This window comes from Uloborus diversus, chromosome 8 (assembly GCF_026930045.1).
Source record: "Uloborus diversus isolate 005 chromosome 8, Udiv.v.3.1, whole genome shotgun sequence".
In the NCBI taxonomy this organism is placed as follows: domain Eukaryota; kingdom Metazoa; phylum Arthropoda; class Arachnida; order Araneae; family Uloboridae; genus Uloborus; species Uloborus diversus.
The window spans coordinates 103,814,773-103,836,848 of NC_072738.1; the positions used below are offsets into that span (position 1 = coordinate 103,814,773).

At 34.0% G+C, this 22,076-nt stretch overlaps 1 protein-coding gene across 1 annotated transcript in view; it reads left to right on the forward strand.

The window, feature by feature from the left end:
* The window catches only part of LOC129228524 (uncharacterized), a 59,623-nt gene extending 38,767 nt beyond the window's left edge, over positions 1–20,856 (forward strand). The window contains exons 7-11 of the mRNA XM_054863203.1: positions 6,677–6,891; positions 13,818–14,013; positions 16,203–16,301; positions 19,062–19,187; positions 20,382–20,856. Coding sequence (XP_054719178.1) covers positions 6,677–6,891; positions 13,818–14,013; positions 16,203–16,301; positions 19,062–19,187; positions 20,382–20,515 — 770 coding nt within the window. The 3' untranslated portion in view covers positions 20,516–20,856. The remainder of the gene's footprint in view (positions 1–6,676; positions 6,892–13,817; positions 14,014–16,202; positions 16,302–19,061; positions 19,188–20,381) is intronic.
* The last annotated feature ends 1,220 nt before the right edge of the window (positions 20,857–22,076 follow it).

Sequence of the window (22,076 nt, forward strand, 5' to 3'; positions counted from 1 at the left end):
TATGCCAACAATGAAAGCATACTGACATAATTGTCGAAGTTTTCCGGAAGTATGCTCATGAGGTGCCTTTTCCATATCGGTGCATCCCGCCGATTAAACCACAAGGCATAAATTGCTGTAGTTGGTAAAGAGAAAAAGAAGGTTGCGATTTCGCTCGCTTTGTGCCACTTTTATAGCCTAGGTGATTATTAAAGTGATAAAAACAAAAGGAGTTTAAGCTTTAGCTCTCAATGTGCTATTTATAACCTTTTAGGGAACAAATAACTTAATTGCTGCATTTTTTCCCTGCTGAAACATCTTTAAAAAAAGAATCAAGCATGAACTTTCACTTGTAAATCTGTCAGTATAATGATTCTTCTGATGAACAAATTTCCATCCTCCAACCTCGATCGTGTTCTAATTGTCTAAATTTATTCTTCAGCCATCCTGTTTAACAAAAATCCATCTTTAACCCCATCAACGGGTGGACTTCATTCCTGCCTAGAGCTTGGATCATGGGTAAAAAACGATTTTTTTTCCCTCTACCACGGTTAGTTATCTACAGATAAGATATAAAACACAATGGTAGGAGATTTATTAGACCAGATGTGGCTTTACTAAGTCGTGAGCTCTTTTATTCAAAGATGGGTGGTATAGAGGGAAAAAAGTTCATATTAATCTCTAAATTGTAATTAAAGTTTAATCTTGACAGAAATCGGTATGCATCGCCCAAGTTAATTAATAATATTTTGCGTCGTGATCAAAGCAAGGCTGATAACAATATAGGAACCTTGTTACTTTCTTAATTATGCTAAGAAATCATTTGTGTAACAATATCTTCTTGATTGAAAAAGTTTCATCTACGTTTTTTCCTTAATTAAAAATTCAGTTTTGTCCCTTCCCAGAAACGCATACACCTGTTTTAAACTGAATAGATATTTCGTTTTCTTACGTGCAGAACTTCTTCCCTGCATTTTAAATCTCATTACATTCTTGATCTAGATTTCAATTTTACTTTATACTTCCCGGTGAATTCTTTACCACAACATCTATTAACGGTTGAAAGAATTTTACCTTTTCTTAAGAGTTCTTCACATTAGCAGATGTAAAATTTATTAGTATTAAGGGCAATTCCATGAAAATGACAACTTCGAAGAAAGTTTTTTTTTTTTTTTTCATTAATTTTAAGTGGAATGGTTTTTTTTAATAGGCAATTTTACGGTACCAAATGCATCAATTGTTGCATAAGACACCCCCCAAAAGACTCCAAATACGTTAATTTCTTGTTTCGTTGCGTGAATATGATGAAGAACGTGGACTCTACTACTATATAAAACATTAAAAATTTGAAGATTTCCATAAACGATGTTATTATTATTATTATTATTATTATTATTATTATTATTATTATTATTATTATTATTATTTGTGCAGTAACGGCGTATTATCTCATAAACTACGTCCGTTATTGAGTCAAAAGGTATTTTTTAGACCTGGAGTTCTCAATTTCTGAGGTTATACGCACCCCATTGAACACTGACATAAGGTCACGCTCCTTTCCCATCACCATATGACGTTAATACAAGTAGTACAATAGGAAACTGAATCTGATTAGGACTGAAGCTAATTTTTAAGTAAATGTTTGGATAATTTCACACAACATTGTGCATCTGTTGCTTTTACAACATTGGTGAGAGGCTATCTCATTTAAGTTTGAAAGGGTGAGTGGGTCTGTTACTTAATATTCACATTTGACCACAAAATTGAGTAAGTTTATAATTTGTTATACTTTTTATCTTTTTTTTTTTTGGAGCAATCACGAATTGTTTATTATCCTCACTTTGATTTAGTAGATTTTACTTTTAAAAGGTGGGGGAGGGGGGATAAAATTACGTTTTTCAGGAAAAATTTCAGCACGGATGAAGTTATAAAGCAAACTTCATCGAAATACAAAATTTCCAGATTTCTTATTCCTATCATTTAGGATTGATGAGAAATAAAAATATCATGAAGGTATACATTCTAAATTTAATCGTTGTGATCAGTATATGGGTGCATATATGCCATAATAATCAGATCTTTATTACCGCATCCTAATGACCATTTCTTTTCTTTTATTTATTTATTTATTTTTATGAATAGCCTCGCATTACGTAATCTAGAACATGACCAGTCATAATGTGACGAGTGTGAATTTCTTCTCTATTTCCACTCCAGTCCATTAGTAGAAACAAGAAACGCAACGAGTTGGGTCCTATCGCAATCCGTGATTAAGAAAAACTTAATTTGAATTCAAGACGTCAAAACTCAAATTATTTTGTTTCTATTCATCTTTGTTCTTTTCTGTAACGAGCACAAACTTAAAAAAAATGTAATACTTCTTTAGAAATACTCTTGAAGTTGCCTAAAATAGTTAAACGTCCCGTTTTGAGAGAGAAAAATAATGATCAACTTATGCAAATGGATTTTGCTTTATGCATAATTTTACTTAAATGAAGTTTTTAAAATTCCAGGGTATATATAGGTACGCTGCAGGGAGCTTTGTTTGCACAAATAATCTCTCGTTAACACTGTTTACAATATAATAAAAAAGCCCTTTCTAAAAATACCGACAGTAAAAGGTGTGGCTGCATTCATTCACCGCATCTCACGACACTCAGTGTCAAAGGTCAGTCTGAGTGTTTTAGCTTATCCAGGTCACTAGGAAATTAAGAGATGGATTTTCCAGCCAAATTCAAGCACCGAGACATAGCTGAAGCGTTAGCGCAGGTTGTTTGTTTACGCTTTTCCTTTGAAATAGCTCAACATTAATTTAGAACTATACTGGGCGCAAACGGGGGAGCATTGGTTTTTGGGTCATGACTGGATATTACATAGAAAGAAAATTGAAATGACGTGAAGAATTTTAATCTAAAAAATTTAATTTTATCATTAAATGCAGGGACTTTAGGTATTGGATATGCTGTGCGTTTTCACGTTGTGTAAAAAACTATGTTGCCGTTTATTTATGGGCAATTTCGCGGGTAACTGACTGACATTTTTGAAGCAAAACAATACGTAGTTTAATATTCAACGCAAAATATTCATTGTAAAAACAATCTTTTCTAGTGAAATATTGTATTTTTCAGGCTGAATTCAATGGTATAAATTAATTCTTAAAATACTTTTTGAACGATTTAAAAGGGAAAAAAAGTTAAAAACATGGTAACTGACTGACATTTTTTTTAAATGTTAGTCAGTTGCATGTTTTAAATAAATATTTAAGAATCATACAAAATGTGTTTCGGGAATTCAACTACGCCATTAAATTCAGCTTAAAAATACAATCTTCCAATGCAAACAATTACACAACGTAAATTTTGCGTTGAATGCTACAAAATACAAATTGTTTTGCTTCAAAAATATCAGTTAGTTACCGGTGGAATTGCCCTTATTTATTTAAGTACTTATTTTCAAATCTTGTACGAGAAACATCTTTTAATTCGTGTTTATTTCCTGTTATTTTTTAAGAATCAAAATTATATTCAGATAGTTAAACATGAAAAGCGTCATAATAACACTCATTTCCACCAAATTAATTACGGATCAAAAAGTAATTTCCATATTTTGACAATATTCGCTATCTTTATGAATGTTCTCAGGCTTGTAGGTTTGATCTAGAGATTGAAAGTTACACTTAAAATAGGCAGTTGGATAAATCGAACTTCGCTGCCGCCAAATGCGCTAAGAAGTTTTCTGTGGTTATATTAGGACTAGATCCACCTCTATTTAATATTAAATAATGCTACGCAACAAACATCAATTGTAACATACAATTTTTACTATTGTATTTTTTTGTGCTTGTGTGCTGGCTCCAACAAGCAGAAGAATGTAATAAAATAATCATTTATCAACAGCTTGGTCTTTTTTTTTCAGTTAAGAGAGTTTTTTCACTAGAAAAATCTGGATACCCTTTTTTGACATCACTTTCGTGACCAAACTCTGAAAATGAATGAAAACCAATTTTGTTTTTATTCGAAACAATATTGTATATTTCTTTTCCCACTACATTTTTTCTTTCTAATGGGGCTGCGTTAGGCGACTTAACCTTTTGCATACCATGGCATCCAGTCTTTCACGTACTTCCATGAAGGCACAAGTGTCAATGGCACAGATAATTTTGACACCCAGTTTCCCACCAGATGGAGGCACCTGGGCTCTCTTCGATGCGAAGCTGCACTAAGCATTTAGTTTTGCCGTGGGTATTCAAACGAATACTCAAAGGATCTTTTACATGCCGTATTATCAGACGACCATGAGCGCTGACGATATTCTGCATGCTTTCTCAGTATCGACTTAGGAAGCCTACGGTAATAAAATCATACATTCATATCAACACCAAAAGACTCCAAAATGATATTGATAGCACGAGCGCTTTGATTGATCCTTAGGAGAAGGATCATGACCCATACAGAAGCAGCAACATGAAAACTTCCGTAATAAGTGAATATCTCATTTATACTTAACATAATGGAACAGAGCACATAACGATAAGTAATTGGCACCTCTTAAAACATTTTGTTTCTTCGATTTCGATGAACTTCCTGAAAGAAAATAAAACCCCTCAAGCCGTAATAATTTGACCTAGCGGCGTCTGGTAAAAAAGGGGGGCAATTTCAGTTTGTTAATGGTGTCACGTTACTTTCGCTCTCACACGAAGATTTTTTTCACTTTTTATGAACTTCCTCCTTTGTTCGGGTCATGCAGATTAGCTTCATTCAATTTCGGATCGCACAGGGAAAGGAAAATTTTATTGCCACTGGCTGAAGCTATTTCCCTTCATCGATCTTTGAAGAAGATTGCGACTATGTTTCTTCCTGCTAATTAAACGTATGCTAATACCATCCATCACGCACAGACAATGCCAAACTTTTTGTATCGCTGTGTAGAGTCATCATTGGCGGACAGAACGTGTGGCTAGGTGGCCCTCGAAGCAAAGATAACATGCGGATTTCAATTATAGAAGCTCCACACACACACACACACACACACAAGAAGAAAAAAAAACACCACCAGACAATTCCCATTTTGCATCAGTGCAGTTTAGTAATCTGCAATAAAATTTATTTTGAGAGACTACCAAAAATGACATCTACAGTTGGCGTTATAAAAACCAACGTCACGATGTGCAACTAGCCAAATTAGCCCGACGTTCGAGAGGGTAGGAGCAGAAATCGCCCCCCCCCCCGATCCCCATCCAGACCCTTCCTTTAGAGGGGTCAAGAGAGGAAAATTGTCCCCCCCCCCCTCCTTGGCCCTTTTTTTTTTACTGTGGTCGTGGTTTTTGTTATTTTTCGACTTAATAATATGTATGCATTGAGCACATACCTTTTGACCCCTCCGTAGAAAAATATGAAATGACGGGCCTGCTTCCATCCCTGGCTTTTAGAAATATATTGCATTTATGCATGTGTGTATATTTATTGCTTTTTCTCATGATGTATTGAGCATATAAAGCTTTCTCACGGAAAGATGGCGGGTGAATTGGAAGCGCAAACGGATCACGTCATTTTGTAATAGGTAGAATCAGCCGAGAGCGCGCAAACAGTCAAGTCAAGTGCTCTTTTGCTCTTTCTGATCCTACTTATTACAAAACGACGTCATCCGTTTCCGCTTCGAGTTCATTCGTCATCTCTCAGTGGTCAAGCTATACCCTTTCTCCATGGAAAATTTTTAAATGACTGACCTGAGTCTGAGCATCCTAAAATGCTCGTCGTGGAGAATAATACTTATGACTGTTACAATGGTACCACATTTTTTACAGATAACATTGTTTCTTCTCGTCGTAGCATCAGAAAACCTTCTTTACTCTGCAGTTCATATTAATTTACTATGTATATCCATGTTATTTAAAATATTTTTTTACACTTTGTTTATCTATAATACAACCTCTGACAAAAAGTTCAATGAATGAAGTCAGAACGGCCGAACTAGCATCACTGGCGAAGCAAAAAGCTGCAGGTGCTGAACCTCACCGTTGTTGAGTTGAGTGTCGCTTGCGTTCCATGTAAGACTAGTTTTACAAAGTGCTTGTTTAATGCGTTGGTTCTTAACTGAGGAAAATGAATGAACAAAACAGGTCAATTTAAAGTCTGTGTAAACAGCTCCTGGCAGAAACACAGTTGCTGCAAATTGAACATCCTCCATACTCGCCAGATCTGAATCCTAAAGACTTCTTCCTATTCCCACGACTCAAACTCGCTTTGAGAAGAAAGAGATTTAACTATATTCCTGACATCCAACAAACGTGACGAAACTTTTCAACTTCATCCCGAAAGAAGACTTCTTGCAGAGTTTCCAGGACATGTATAACAGATCTCAGCCGTGCATGGGAAATGAATATTTCGAAGGACAGTGTGGTAACGTTCGTAAATACGCAGCTGGCTACGGCATTAGAGTCGGCATGGCTCAACACCCCAGAGAACACCTTCAGGGACCTATGTGACTCTCTTCCTGTACGTTTCGCAACAGTCCGCTCTGCGAAAGGTAGTTATTCTGGCTTTTGACAGATGGTCACATTAATGTGACTGGACTGTGTATTTCCTCTACGTTAATGTTACAGGACTATTCACCGAACTTGATTGTCAGAGGTTGTACTACATGTAGAAGGTTTTACCTCTCGGCAAACCATTTTTATACAAATGTCTATGTATTATAGGAGCGTACACTTTGTTTATCCCATCGAACGAAGCCGTTTCTCGGCTGCCATCGAACCTGATCGACCACTGGCGAGACAACAGACCGGATTTGACTCTGGCACTGCTCAACCACGTTGTCCAGGACGCCGTTTCTCTTGACCAACTGAAGCAGGGCGGCAGGATGTCATCGCGGGCAAATGATGCAACTCTTTTCATCAATAACTACAATAACGAAGTAAGTCGAAGTGTCAAGTGTGAGTAATATTTTGAGCTAGTAAGATGGGGAACAAAAAAATCCTCGTTTTCTTGAATAACTGCAGTGCTAAAATAATTATGTTGCGAAATACATTAAAAATTCTTGCTCTAAAAATTTACTTCCCTTTAGACTTGGTGTCCGGTTTTCCGGACATGAAGTTTGAACAGCTGCCAACTATATAATACTTGATTAAATTAGTTTTTTTGAGCAATCACGATTGCTTATTGTTCTCACTTGATTGTTTTGATGTGCTATCATTTTATTTTACCGCCAGCAGCCTCTGCAGCATCACCGTCGACCGGCTCCTCACGATGCTGCTCCTATAGTGAAAGCCGCCTCCAGGTTGCGTCAATATCCTACACACACGCGCATACACACAAACACATACACACACATACATACACAAACACATACACACACATACATACACAAACACATACACACACAAACACATACACACACTCAAACACATACATACACACATGCATACGTACAGGCACCTACACATGGACACAACTACCCACACACTCATGCCTGCAAACAGATACAAACACATATGCCTACACACACACACACACACGCCTACACACACACACACACGCCTACATACACACACACACTCGTGATTGCGAAAAACATAATTTGAATTCCACATGTCAGTATTCAAATTTTTTTTTTTTTTTTTTTTTTTTTTTTGAGCAATCACGATTGCTTTTTGTTCTCACTTGACTGTCCTTGACGTTCCGGTTCCTTTTCCAGCTTGGACCAGGGCTGCAGCACCACCGTCCACTGGCGGCGGCGCGGCTGGTCCTGAGCACTGTCCACCGGAATCCACTTTTGCTGGGCGGTGGCGTCCATGTCCCACACACACGAACGCCTACACACACACACACGAACGCCTACACACACACACACGAACGCCTACACACACACACACACACGCACGTACACAACACTCACTCACACACATGCATACATACACTTACGCACCCACGCACCCACACACATGCGCCTACACAAACACACACGCTCGTGATTGCGAAAAACATAATTTGAATTCAAGATGCCAAAAATTCAAATTAATTTTTTTTTTTTTTTGTGGTTCACTTTTCACCTTCTGCATATTTATCTATGCAAACATTTTTCGTTTTGAGGTTGCCAACATCCCCTAATAGGAATGGGGTCGTTTACGAAATTTTAAAAGTATTTTTTTCTGAAAGAGCATGCTCAAAAAACATAGAATTTGACCATTTATAAATAATTTGACGAAGTTTAATATACATATATTTTTTAATTTTAGTCGGTGTGCAGGTTCAATTTAATTCTTTCCGCTTCTGCGCGTGACATCACAAAAGATGAAATGCCATTAATGATATATTTAATTAATATATTAAATATTAAATTACATAAATCGGTGCGTTTTCATTGTTTACATTTCTTGCCGATGACATCACAAATGATGAAATGCCATTCTGTGTTGACATTTTCACAAAGCAAAATATTTAATTCGCATCCTTACTCACATGTTCTTGCAACGATACAGTTGATAGCAAGCGTAGAGTGTTTTTTTTTTTTTTTTAATTCGCTTCTTAATTATCATAACGTGGAAACGCGATAGACAGCAAGCGTAAGCATTCAGCGCACCAGTGGAGAGTGTGCCAAAGTTCATCACTTGTGATATCATAAAACCAAGCCAAAAATCGGACATTTTAAAAAATTAATTAAAAATTTAACGTTTTGAAAATAAAAGATTTTCCTCACTTCACGTTATTATTATTATGCATACAGAGTACCCACTAGGATTATGACTTCAAAATAACATATAATTAAAATTCGCGATATATGTCAAAAGAGAAACATAAAAGCAATACTTATATAATTTGATACTATTATGAATATTATGAAATTTTTTTGATCAGATGATTCTACATAAACGAATTATGCACAAAATTCGATTTTCTTAAAGAGATTGGTGCTTACCAAATTATTTTTTCGTTCTGAGTGTATGATAGAGCCCGCGTGCTATATATGATCTCATTTCGTACTTCTTCATTCCTAAATGGAGGAAATCAAGGTAAATGCTGACCAGGAAATCACACGATCAAGGAAATTCAAAAAAAAAAAAAAAAAAAAACGAAACTGGTAGGATTTGGAAGAGCATCGTAAAATATGTTTGTGGTACAACAATTATGTGCCCTCGCGACCCCATTATCGAAATATGAGTTATTAAAGTTTGCTGAAATTTTAAATAAAGTCGCCAAATTTAGCGAGTCTTGTTCAGAAATGGAATGAACGACGCGAATTCAACATCTGCATCTGACAAGACATTTCATTGCCATTTTTTGTCATTTGTGAGCAAAGTGCGTAAAAGATGTTTTAAGTACATTCTTCACTCAGGGGTAGCTATTGGGAAGAGTGGGGGGGGGGGGGGGTTCGTGGCACAGACTGCTCCATTAAAATTTTTAGAGGGTTGCTTTTAGAGGTATTCTTCTGGAGGACGGCTTATTGTTTTTGAAAAATGACAACTTTAAAACAAGGTTAAACTTAAGTTTTATCTTATTATTGGTGATTAAAGTAAGCCCACCACTTAAGGGGGTCAGAAGGTGACATTTGACCCTCCTGGTATTTAAAGAAAAAGTATTTACATGTACTTGCAAAAGTGTAGTATGATAGGGGAGGGAACGCCGTAACCCGAAATATATATATATATATATATATATATATATATTTTTTTTTTTGTAAAAACAATGCAAATATAATGAAAAGTGATTTTAAACCACCTTTTTTTTTCTCTCTCTCTCTCTCTGGGTAGTCCCATAAACTCTAAAGTGAGTTCCACCAAACATTTTTCCCAACTATAGCAATGTGTACGTTTATGTAGCTTTTCGGTACAAAAAGCATTTGCCTTGGTAAGGTAAAACGTAATGTCTGCAAATTTTTCAGTTTTCATTTTCATTTTTTTTTTCTTTTCTTTCTTTCTTTCTTTTTTTTTTTTTTTTTGCTTTTTTGTCATCCTCTATGATTTATCTTTAGTGTACAGCTTGCTTAGTTGGTTTTCGCTGAAAATTAAGCAAGAAAAGCACGTTATATTCAAACGTTTCTCTTTATGGAATCCGAAACGCGGTTATTCCAATAGTATCTCAAAAAATCATTTCTGCTGATACTGTGCGTTAACTTCTCACGGAAGAAACTACCCTTTCGCCAATAAAATTTTTAAGAGACTAGTCGGATAAAAGTATATTTTTGCATTTTAGTGGGTTTTAAGCAGGGTTGGCCAGATTGGACCCAATTGGGTTGGACCCAATGGGTTTTTTTTTTGAAAAAACCCATTTAAAAAAACCCATTATTTAGCCCACTTTTGGGTTTTTTAAAATTTTCTGAGAACTTTTTTAAAAAAAATAATTAATTTAAATACTTTTACAATTTAAACTTCTTTTTTATTTCTTCTTCACAATAGGCAATGGACATAAAAAATGAATTTTGAACTTTAATAGTATTTCTTAACTCTTAAGGGCATTAAAAAATGCTTCAAAGGTTTTAAATAAGTATATTTAACTTTTTCCTTCAACTGGTCAATAAGGAACTCAAACTATGTTGACTAAGTCCTGTCACGTCAGATTTTCTCGATATTTGCAGATTGTACAAAGGATACTACTTTAGCTAAAAGGCTCTCATGTGAATTATTTTCTGCAAACCAACACGTCACAAAACTCGAATAAACAAGGTATATTTTTTAGAAATTAACAGGTTTTTCAAATGGTCGGACAGAAAACGGAATAGGATGTACAGTATTTTCATTATCTTACGAAAAAGTTTAATATTTCTTACTCTGTACACAGAAATAGAAAAACAGGCAACATAAAATTCAAAGAAATGTCTTAATTAAGCTGGAATTCAGTAAAACGGGATTTAAACTACTTGAGGTTCTACAGTAGTTTTGCATATAACAAAATGAAATACAATAAAGTAAAATACAAAAAAAAAATGTCGCAATAAAAAACGAACAAATAAACAATAGATTTTATCACTCAAGAAGTAACTTTGCCTTAACTGTTGGTAATCATAGAAACTAAAAAAATCTGAAACTTCACCATTCTTGAATTTTGTTGTCTTTTATACCCTTCTTCAGAAAACGCTGAATTTTCCAGCTTTTTTTATCAAGACAATTTTTGTGCTTTGTCCATATACTTATGCTACAATATGCTACGAGTACCCCACCTTTCCCCTAAAAAAAGACAAAAAAAACCCACATTTCTTTTAAAAAACCCAGCTTTCGTTGGGTTTTATTTAAAAAAAACCCAAAAAACCCTGGGTCCATGGGCTTTTTTAAAAAAACCCGGGTTTTTGCCAACCCTGGTTTTAAGTAGATTTTACTTTAGTACTTTGAAATGTTAATTACAATATTATTGATATGATATATTTTAAGTATTTTCTTATTATTGTTCTTTTAAGTATTAACTATGAGTATTTCTTTTAGATTCTGTGAAAAGTTAAGTTGTATACTTAAAGCAATATGAATTTTTTAAAAAAACTTCTTGTTGAGAAATTTTAATTAGCAGATCAATGTTAAATACAAATAAGAGAAAAATAAAATAAAAATGAAAGAAGACTGTCGAAAGGAAAAAAAAAATATGCTACTGACCCTGACAAATATGAGACTGATAATGCTTAAAAAATAAAGAATTGTGGCACTAGGAACATTTCATAAATTTAAGTGTTGTGCAGATATTGCAGCGGTCAAACTCCTTCGAAAAGCAAAATTGCAACGATGTTTCAAATGGAGGTGGCCGCGTTTGTAATAACCCAGACTTTACCAGGCATATTGTATCTTGCCCGAGTATTGTGGTGCACTAATCTGGAAATGAATAAGTGATTGTAGTTTGATTGAAACATAACGTGTAAAAGTTACTCCAGTTATTCCACAATTTTTAAAAATGAATAAATAACACGCAATATGCTGCACATTTACGTTAGCCACGTTTAGCTGTAGTGACAGGTTTTGTTGGGACGGTAGGGGATTGTTATAACGAACGTCGACTATATTGATAGTTTTTAAGAATAAAAATATCTATTTCCATCTATACATGATGTACTTTCCGATATCGATAATTTTGAAGTGCATATTACAATTCAAAATTATCGAAAAATTATTTGCAACTTATTATCCGTTGTTTTCACTTTAGAATGTAATTTTTCTTTCCATTTTAAATTAAAAATTAACTTTTTTTCCTCACAGGGTTCAGACAATAAAAATTCATGTATTAATAATAGCTTAAAAAAAAAGAATGATACCATAGTCCATGAACATTTTATTTCAACATCAAATACTATCTATTTAATTATCTATATAAAGTATGAGCTCAAATTACCCTGTTTTTGTACTTATTTACAGTAATTCACCTAGATTATTAAGAAATACTTACAACATATTTCATTAATAAGAGTTCACACTTAATACACTTAAAATACAGTAACATTCTGAAATGTATTATTATCACGAACGGAATTCTAAAATTTACGTTTAATTTCATTATAAAGTTGTCATTCCTCTGAATAAAGCTTTCTACTTTCCACTTCATAAGCTTCATGATTATTCTTTAATTTAACCCACACAAGTAAAGTATTAAAGCAAAACATCTTTCACACGCTTTGCAGATGACCCAAAATGGAAATGAGATGCCTTGCAAGATGCAGACGATGAAATAGCGCGGTGTTTTGAATTTCTTGCCAAGTCTTTAAATTAGGCGCCTTTTCTTGAGATTTCGGCAGACTTTAAGACCTCATATCTCGAAAACGAAGGGACAAGGGCACACAGTTTATGGGTCAAAAATATGTCTATATATGCTCTTTCGAATGCGACCATTTTGAACTTTTTTCATGATTACTGAAGTCGTGTGGTCTCCTGGTGAGTACTTTTATTTCAAATCCACGACAGAATCCTGGTTTCGAAGGATGAAATCGGAATTAACTTGCTTTGCATGCAGGAACTACTTTTAACTTGTTTGACAAATCCATTGTTGATTACGGACGAATATTTTTGCCGTACAAAGTTAAAGCACAAATAATCTAAACTGAAGCCTTTTTTTCAACTAGCTTATTTTGACTTTGCTGAAAGTAGTAAATCTGATTATTTTCAAAGAGATTGGTGCGGAACATTTTTTTGGACCTGAACAAAATAATTGTTACTTTCAGGTTATGTATCAAGAAGTTCACTGATTTCTACTACAGGTTAATATATAAAAACATTGTCATCACCCTAATACCCACGCTTCTCATAAATTCCTTAAAAAAAACTTATTTCCTTTGAAAAAAAAAGGTCCTTAAAAATATCTTATTCCTTATTTGAAGACCTTAGACATAGCAAAGAGAGCCTTAATTTTTACTTATGCTTTGGGCTACCATGTGTATTTCTTATGATCATTTTGTTTCGACCATGACGGAGAAATCAACTAAACTAACCGTACAAATAACCACTCGCGCAACCGGAATGTTCTCGCCGAAGGGGGGGGGGGTATAGATGCCATAGCAGTCTCCATGGGTATTTATATGAGGCAGTGCTAAGCAAAAGGAAGTTTGTGCCAAAATTAAAGATTTTGAGATAACCAGTACAGATGGTAGGTGAAACTCTCCTCTGCCTCTGGGCAAGAGATAGTACTAATAGCCCTAGTAGGTGCTATTAGACAGCATGATTTAGAAAAAAAATTCAATGAAAGCCAACCTAGGACCACGACTTTAAATGCGTTTTTCTTCCAAACTTGAAAATTTCCACTTACATCCTTTTGCTACCACGGATATAACAACTATGTAGAAATTATGTGTAAAATAGTGGTTGTTTTTAAAATTCGTACCCAGTTTTTCCTTTACAACCTTGAATTTTTCTACCCCTTTGAACTTTTCTTTCCTAGGCTGTCACAGTAAATGGACATCGAATCGTCTACGGTGATATCGCTGGCCCCAAAGGAGGTACAATCCACGTGATTGATGGCACTTTATGTCCGGTGGCCGACAGAGACATTATAAATACATTGCGAACGTGCAACAAATATGATGGCTTCCTCACACTTGCCGATGTCACGAAGATGCTGGACACCATGCAAGATGGTAATTTATATTCAAGTTTAAAAAACTTATTAGTTAAATTAGTCATTCCACTTACTCCACGGTAATACTTAGATTTAAACCCAATCATATGAGTGCGTATACGTGGGATGATAAAATATTCATTTGGAACGCCATTTTAAGAATAAGAGCCAGTCAAAGTCCAGATAACTTGAACACCTTAAAAACAAAGAAAATTGCAAGTTGTTTCCTTGTCAGAGCTGTTTTGGATTTATGTGAAAACATCTGCTGAGGGAAAAGGGAAACAGAACCAACGAGAGGCTTTCTCAGCCCAATCGGAAACTAGGGGCCCGTCTCTTGAAGAGGCCCGCTAGGAATCGTAGTAGTACAAATTTAACAAGTTTCATGGGGGCCCAGCGACCAAACTGACAATGGACCCGCCTTGGCGCGAGGCCTTCGCTTGGCGGCTCTTAGCAGCCCTGATTTTGTATAATATAGTGAAAGGTATCGGCTAATTGCCATGTAGATCTGTGAGTCATCGATTGCAACAGATTCTTTGTCAATATACGTTTTTCCATAAACCAATTGACGATTAAAAAGTTTCTCCCCCTTTCCAAAACTCAAACAATTTCCACTATGTTTGTTTTTGGTCGAAAACTTTTGGGATGGCTACAAAGCAACGCTTTTGAAATGGAAATTACGGAGCACTTTTTAATCATAACTATCGAAATGGAAAGTTTTTAAATCGTAGCAGTCATATCGTCTCCTCAAAAACGTCGTAATGCACCTACTCGCAGAAACAAGCTATAAGATATCTTACTGTTGTTCTGAGGCAACAATATAGTGGAAAGCTTTTGAGAGGGTAATGGTGGAAAACTTTTTAATCCTATTTCCCCAACAGAAAGCTTTTCAATCGTAACAGCCACAGTGGAAAGTTTTTTAATTGAAGCCTTTTCCAATACGGTACGTTGATTGTAATCTTTCCTGAAGTTTCGGTGAAGTCAATATTGAAATTTCATATTTACCAATTCGGTATTAAATGCCTCTCTTATATGCTACAACGTGTGCTCCCAATGCAATTCTATGAAAAGATGGAAATGCAAATAAAACCACTAGCAAATAAAACCACTAGTAATTTGAGAAAAAGGGAGTTATTTGGGTGTAAGTTATATTTTATTAAATAATTTCAAAACTAATCATTTGATATGTCTACAAAAATTCACTGCTCTAAAGATCATACATACCATACTGAAAATAATTTGCCAATACAATAACTGAAATTGATTTCAAAAAAAAAAAAAGTTCAGCTTTCTGCAGATGGCAATATGTACAAGCCAAACCAACTACTACTTCCAAATAGTGCTGCTAGTTAACCTTTTGCTCTATTAGATGAATGAATTAACCAACGTTTTGAAGCACAAAAATTGCAAATTACTGTCGACATGTGTTTTGGTGTTACATGCAAATGGGTCTATTAACATGAAATTTGTAGAAAACTATTCTAGAAAGTACTAATGCTAAGCTGAAACAAGAAAAAAAAAGAAGAAAAAAGAAAATTAAATTTATTACAGGACTATACAGAGTTAGTTCAATGTATGTCATTTTTTATACCCGAATTCTTAACGCCTACTCTTTCTGTTTAATATCTAGCAAAGAATTTGCTTTTGTAAAAATGTTTCGTAATTTTATGAATTAGAAATAATGTGCTTCAGATTTCTGTTATTTTATGTTTTTACTTCCTTTTACAAAAATGGAAGTATTGTATTCGCGAAAAAATTTTCACTCAAAAATCGACCTTAATTTCCATTTTGCTCACCTCCGAATGAATGTTGAGTTTTTTTTCGACCCGACCACACATGCATATATACCAAAGAACGTACAGGCCCCGAAATATCCATTTTGACGATTCACGAGTTAATTACAACGAGTTTTCTCGTGACGTCTGTATGTGCGTATGTATGTGCGTATGTACGTATGTGCGTATGTATGTATGTGCGTATGTGCGTATGTACGTATGCGCGTATGTATGTCGTATAACTCAAGAACGGTATGTCCTAGAAAGTTGAAATTTGGTACGTAGACTCCTAGTGGGATATGGTTGTGCACCTCCCCTCTTGGTTGCATTCGGGTGTTTCTAAAGGGGTCTTTTGCACCTTTTTGTGGGGACATCATTGTTAATTTCGATGCAAACTCAAGTGGTTTTATAATTTGGCGGACACTTGTTTTTTTAGATGGCCCATATACGGTGTTTTTACCCAGTAATGAAGCTTTGACCAAAATACCGGCAGAAGAGCTATCAGTACTGAAGGAAAATGTAACAGTTCTCAGAGGTATGTATTAATGACTTCTTTTGAACAATTTTTTATGACCCATTCCTCTATATACGAAGTGAAAACAATAAAGAAATAAGAATTTTTTTTTTACTCCACGATTGGAGTTTATTTCAAATAGTGCGAGATTTATTACATTTAAAAACCTAGTTAGTATACAATTTTCATTATTTTCAAGTTTCTCCTTCTTAAAATAATTCAGATGTAAATTTAATAAATGGTAGTTAGTTAGAATGCATTTTTCAAAAACTAATTTTGATGTAATATTGCATGCATGTTCTTGCAATAAGCGGAAAAAGTAATTACAATTTAACTACTTATCTATGCATCATTTTCAAAGGACAAATATTACAGCTAAAAATAATAATTTTACACTTAACATAGTTAAGTATAATAATTATTACAAACGATATAATAAGATTATATTAATTATAACATAACTGCTATATAATAAATTATTATTCAAATGTATTATAATGTGTTTATGTAATAATTATAACATACAATAGGTATATATTATTTAATAAATTAATAAGTATAATATATATTATATTATAATATGTTTATATAATAATTACATGCAATATATTGCAATACATTTGTATAACAATTATATCAATTACTATATAACAAATTATTATAATAATTTCAATACAATATAATTGGTATACTTTATAATTGTTTAAAGTATAACAATTATTATTATATTTAAGTATTTACACTTAAAAGAATGTTTCTCTCAGTAACCTTTAACTTATTACATAATTTTACTTAGTTTCAAATCAAGTAATGAATTTTAAATATTTGCTGCATCAATCTAAATATTGTAGCAAATAGTTGCAGAATGAGTTGGAAAGAAATTTTCTGAGGTTTTAGAGGAAGATTTAAAAGCTACTTTCGTTTTTATGCTCAATTTCATGGTCTTCATTTTCTACCTCTACACGTTTTCCCTCTCAGTAGACATCCAATTCGAAGAACTTTCTCTAGATCATCTTTGTATACCATTTATTTTCGCTTCTCTTATTAGACCCAGGCATGAGTCAGGAGTATAACAGAACTGCTGACCACATGACCTAGAATAACTTTTCCCGTAGTGCGTAGCTAGTTCGATTGTGGAACCCCTTTTATACTAATTGAACGGCAGAGACAGGCGGGAAAAGGTAAAACAACTCTTCTGCTAATGAACTTTCTTTTCAAAATACTGAGTAAGAAAAGGTGGAAATAATAGAGAGAGAGAAGGAAAGAGAAGCGCCGTGATTTTACCCAAGCTGAGACGCGAATTTGATAAGAGGTTCATGTAAAAACTACTATTATCTACTCAGACCTGAAAATTCAAATCTTCAGTTTATCACCAGCGGCTTATTCAGTTTCTCACAGTAACTCGTAGTTTAATATCACTATTTTATCGACAGACGATATTAAACTAGGTTTGTTTAAAAAAATTTTGAAATTCATGTTGCGTCAACCATCAATTTTTATTTTTTAAAAATTTGGTGTGGACCATGTGTAAAAGAATTTTTGTCCTCTTTATTGCCGTATTACCCCGCATTGTGCGGCATGCCTGGAAAAAGCGAGGTTGAGCAGCATGTCACGAAACTCGAATTTTCTTACATGCCGGATAGTTCGAGGTTTAGTTTACTGCAAAACAAAAGTGAATTTCTCTATTCAGTTCCAATCAGAAAGCAAATCACTGTAAGGAAAAAAAAATTAAATCCCGAAAGTAACCTTCTTTCAAAAAAAAAAAAAAAAAGTGTATTGCATATAATATAAGCTTGTGAATTATGGTAGGTCATTATTAACGGATTTAACTATATGCCAATAAAGTAATCAATTCAGAAGCAATCATCGTTACTGCGATTTGTTCATATTTTTTTTTAATAAATTTGTTTTAGGTTCCTTTTAAAGAGGTAAGTTTAATTTTTATTTATTGAATAGCTATGGTACATTCTTTAGCACTGGTTTAGGGGCTGTGACTTACTGCTTAAATGTTTCCTTACTTAGTTTTAATTAATTTTTTTAATAATTCGTTATTAAACAATATTTTTTCTTGTTAAAATAACAAATAACATTGTTAGTAATTATTTTTTTTTCAAAATGAAACTGTTTATTAATATATTCATTTTCATTTTTATTATATTAATTTTTAAGATGAACATGTATATTATTTTTTATAGTATTATTTTTTTTTCCTAACCTCGATTTTTCCGGCATGCCGGAAAGGACTAGGCAAGTGTTATTGAAAATCTGGTGGCCCCCGAATGCATGCCGGATAATGCGGGGTAATACGGTAGATGGGATTTAGTCGAGGTTATTAACCAAATTAGCAACGATTTGTAGCTATGATCCTTTTTCTGATTTCTGTTAAACAAGTATAAAAACAAATTACCGTTTCTACTCATTTTAATTGTATATATCTCTTTTTACTCGACTGCGCGTGCGCGACGCAAAGGAGGGTCTATGTATGTATGTCTGTTCCTATGTGGCATTCTACAGGCTAAACGCCTTGGCCAATTTTGGTCATTCTTATTTTATGCAAAAGACAGTTCAAAACTTTTTAAAATCTATGAAAACTTATTATAAAACATAGAAATAATAAAACTTTTTGCTTACAAATTTTCAGCTCACATCGTATAAGATTTTGACAGCATTTGTTACCGTGATTTTGTTGCTATGAATCCTAATCGAAGAAGTATGTAAAATGTACAATCCTCATAACAAGTTTGACATTGCTCATTTAGAAATGTGCACATTTCATTTCAGAGTTTCTGGAATATCACATAGTTCAAGGAGCTTATTTCAGTGGTGACTTAAAAGATGGACAGTATTTAACTACACTTCACCAAAAAGAACCTCTTCGAGTTGGAGTCCGTGTAGATGGCTGCTACAGTAAGTTACTAGCAATTTTTAGTTTCTTGGGTCAAATTTTTTATTGCGTCATCTTCATAGCTTTTGAGACATAGATATTTAGAACGAATTCGCGAAATCAGTTCTAGAATTATGTTTTCAGATTCTGCAGTAAATTGAAATGGAGCCAACCAAAAGTAGCAGTTCATAAAATCTGTCACTGATCACATCTATTATTCGCATCCTACTGATGTTTTGACAAAGCTTCACGAGCACTTAAAAACTTCTAATTCTAAAAGACCGATTCCTTAAAATGAACTGTGCAGTACGATTTAATAAAAAAAAAAAAAAAAATCAACGGCCGTTCTTTTAAACGGCGAACGGTTTGTAATTTGGAACATGGTACTGATGTACATTAATAGTACTCTTGTCTTACTTCGTTCGTTTGTTCATTTTAACGATGGACGGTTTAGAGCGTTGTGCCAGAAATGTATTTGTTTCAGTTCGTGCATTTTTACTTGTAATCTATTCTACATAGGAAAGTGGGGACACATTATTTTTTGTTCCTCTTTTCTATTTTATAATAAAGCATTCGGTATCACTTATTTTTCGGCTTTTCGTCACCATCTTGTTTAGATCGAAAGTTAATGAATTAAATTTTATAATTTTTACAACCTACTGACTGGGATTCAGAATTACAATTAGTTTAATTCAGTTATAATTTTGAATTATTTTTATTTAATTATTTTAAAATGAATTTTCAAAAAGTTTTTATCTTATTTTAAAAAATGAACCGAGTTGTTCAAATGAACAACAGATAAATGTGCACAGATAAATATGCAGTAAAAAAAAATTAACGATCATCTGGTGAACGGAACATTAAGAAGAAAGACATTTGCAGTTCTAGAGTTTGGTTACGTCACTTTGCGGTGATTTATGAAACTAGCCAAAGGGATCAAATGTTTCAATTTTACGCTGACAAGGCATAAATGTTTCAATGGACGGATCAAAACCTACGCAAGTGGGTTGGTCTTGTTTTACCTCTTTCAGCTGCCAATAGCCAGAGACTGCAGTGCTTCCTATAACTTATTTGAATAGAGAATTTCCGTTCCTTAACCTTAATTTTCATTTGGCTATAGTTTTAGTTTCGGCGAAAAAGGTTGTAAAAGGAACAATACGTGTAAGTTCCAATTATTTTATTCTAAAACTAAAAATAACAATTTTGTTTCGTTTCAGGGCGACTCGTTGACGCGAATAATTCTCCTCTTTTCAAGGCAGACATTCCGACTAAAAATGGAGTAATCCACGTAATTGATTGGGTGCTTAGGCCTGGAGATTTGCACTGGTGTGAAGGAGTCATACTTCCTTGAGCGAGGTCATGACGTTCTTTCGAAAATTTTATACTTCAAGTACTTCTCGCACATCTTTAGAGACTGTGACAAAAATGAAACAGTATTTATATTTGAACTTTTGAATAATTTCAGTGAACTATCAGTTATCTTTTGTATATTTTTCTACTTGATCACGAGTGCCATCAATTCAAATTAACCTTACACGTTAGTTACTTCTTCACTCTTCACAAGATTGGATTATGTATTTATGTTTCTCGAGAGTTTAATGTGCATTAGGTATGAAAGTTATTTTTTCTTTCAGTAATTTTTTACGGGTAATATATTTTAAATTCATGTTATCTGTAAAAACACTTCTTAAGTCTGTAGGTGTAGTTTCTTCATTTTTATGTTGCATGAATCATGTTTTCTTTTTGTTTTATTCCATCAAAAGTATTGTTCATTTGTGTCATTCTGAGAGTGACGGTTATAAAATTGTATTTCGTGTGCATGTATTTTAATGTGTATCTACAAATAAAAAGAAATATCTGTAATTATGTTTTTTTTTTCATTCACACAAAAGCCTCCATTTTTTAGGAGCCGGTTAACTGGCAAATAAACTGTTCTGGAAATCTCGTACTTGAAAATATTTTGAAAAGAATGACATTTTAAATGACAAAGAAAACTTTTGGCTTCCTTTCATTTCATCCAATATTATTCATTGTGAAAATATTACTTCAATACCAAATGTGGACCTCATAGGGTTCGGAAGGGTACCAAGTCAGGGCCGTAGACAGGGTGGGGACAGTCGGAACAAATCCCCCTACGAAATTTTAACCTCTCTCCAAAAATAGATCAAGTGATTAATCTACTCCTTCCTTACTTTACCGTATTATATACAAATCTTTCAGTCAGACATCTCAGTTCTCGCCCCTCCACATCCACAAAAATTCAAAAAAGAGGCGTAACAGATTTACATGACCAAAGCTTCCATTTTTTTATCCGATCATACTTTTGATGAAATTCTAAATTTTGTTGACTTAAATAAATTAATGCTAGTTAATGCATATTTGTAGCCTTAAAAATATCAATTTATTTTTTGAAGTGGTGATCGTAAATTACTTTTCAACTGTGACTATTTTCACTTATTTGCAAGAATTATTATATTCGTTATTCTAAAAGCCCCGGTCGCATGCATTCGTAATTGTAAACGTGCAATAAACACTGTATAAGTGTACGCAGTCCTCTTATTTTGCTGAGTCTCGAATCAGGGGCGGATTCAGGGGAGGGTCAAAGGGTCAGCTGACCCCCCTGTGACAAGAATTTTATTATGATTATCACCAATCTTCAAATTTTTAGATTCGAAAAAATAGTACATGGAATCAATGTTGACCTGTTTCTTGCTACGTTGTGTAAGGTATTTCTTCTCAGCGGGTCACAGTACAAAGAATGGACTGGGTTCGTTTAAATGGGCTACTGCTATTTTCAGTTTTTTCGTTCATTTTCAAAAGCACAATCACATCTAATGAGCTTAACCATTTAAAAATTCCTGGAAGAGGGGATATGAATGGGTTTTCGTCTCATTGGGGGGGGGGGGAGGTGC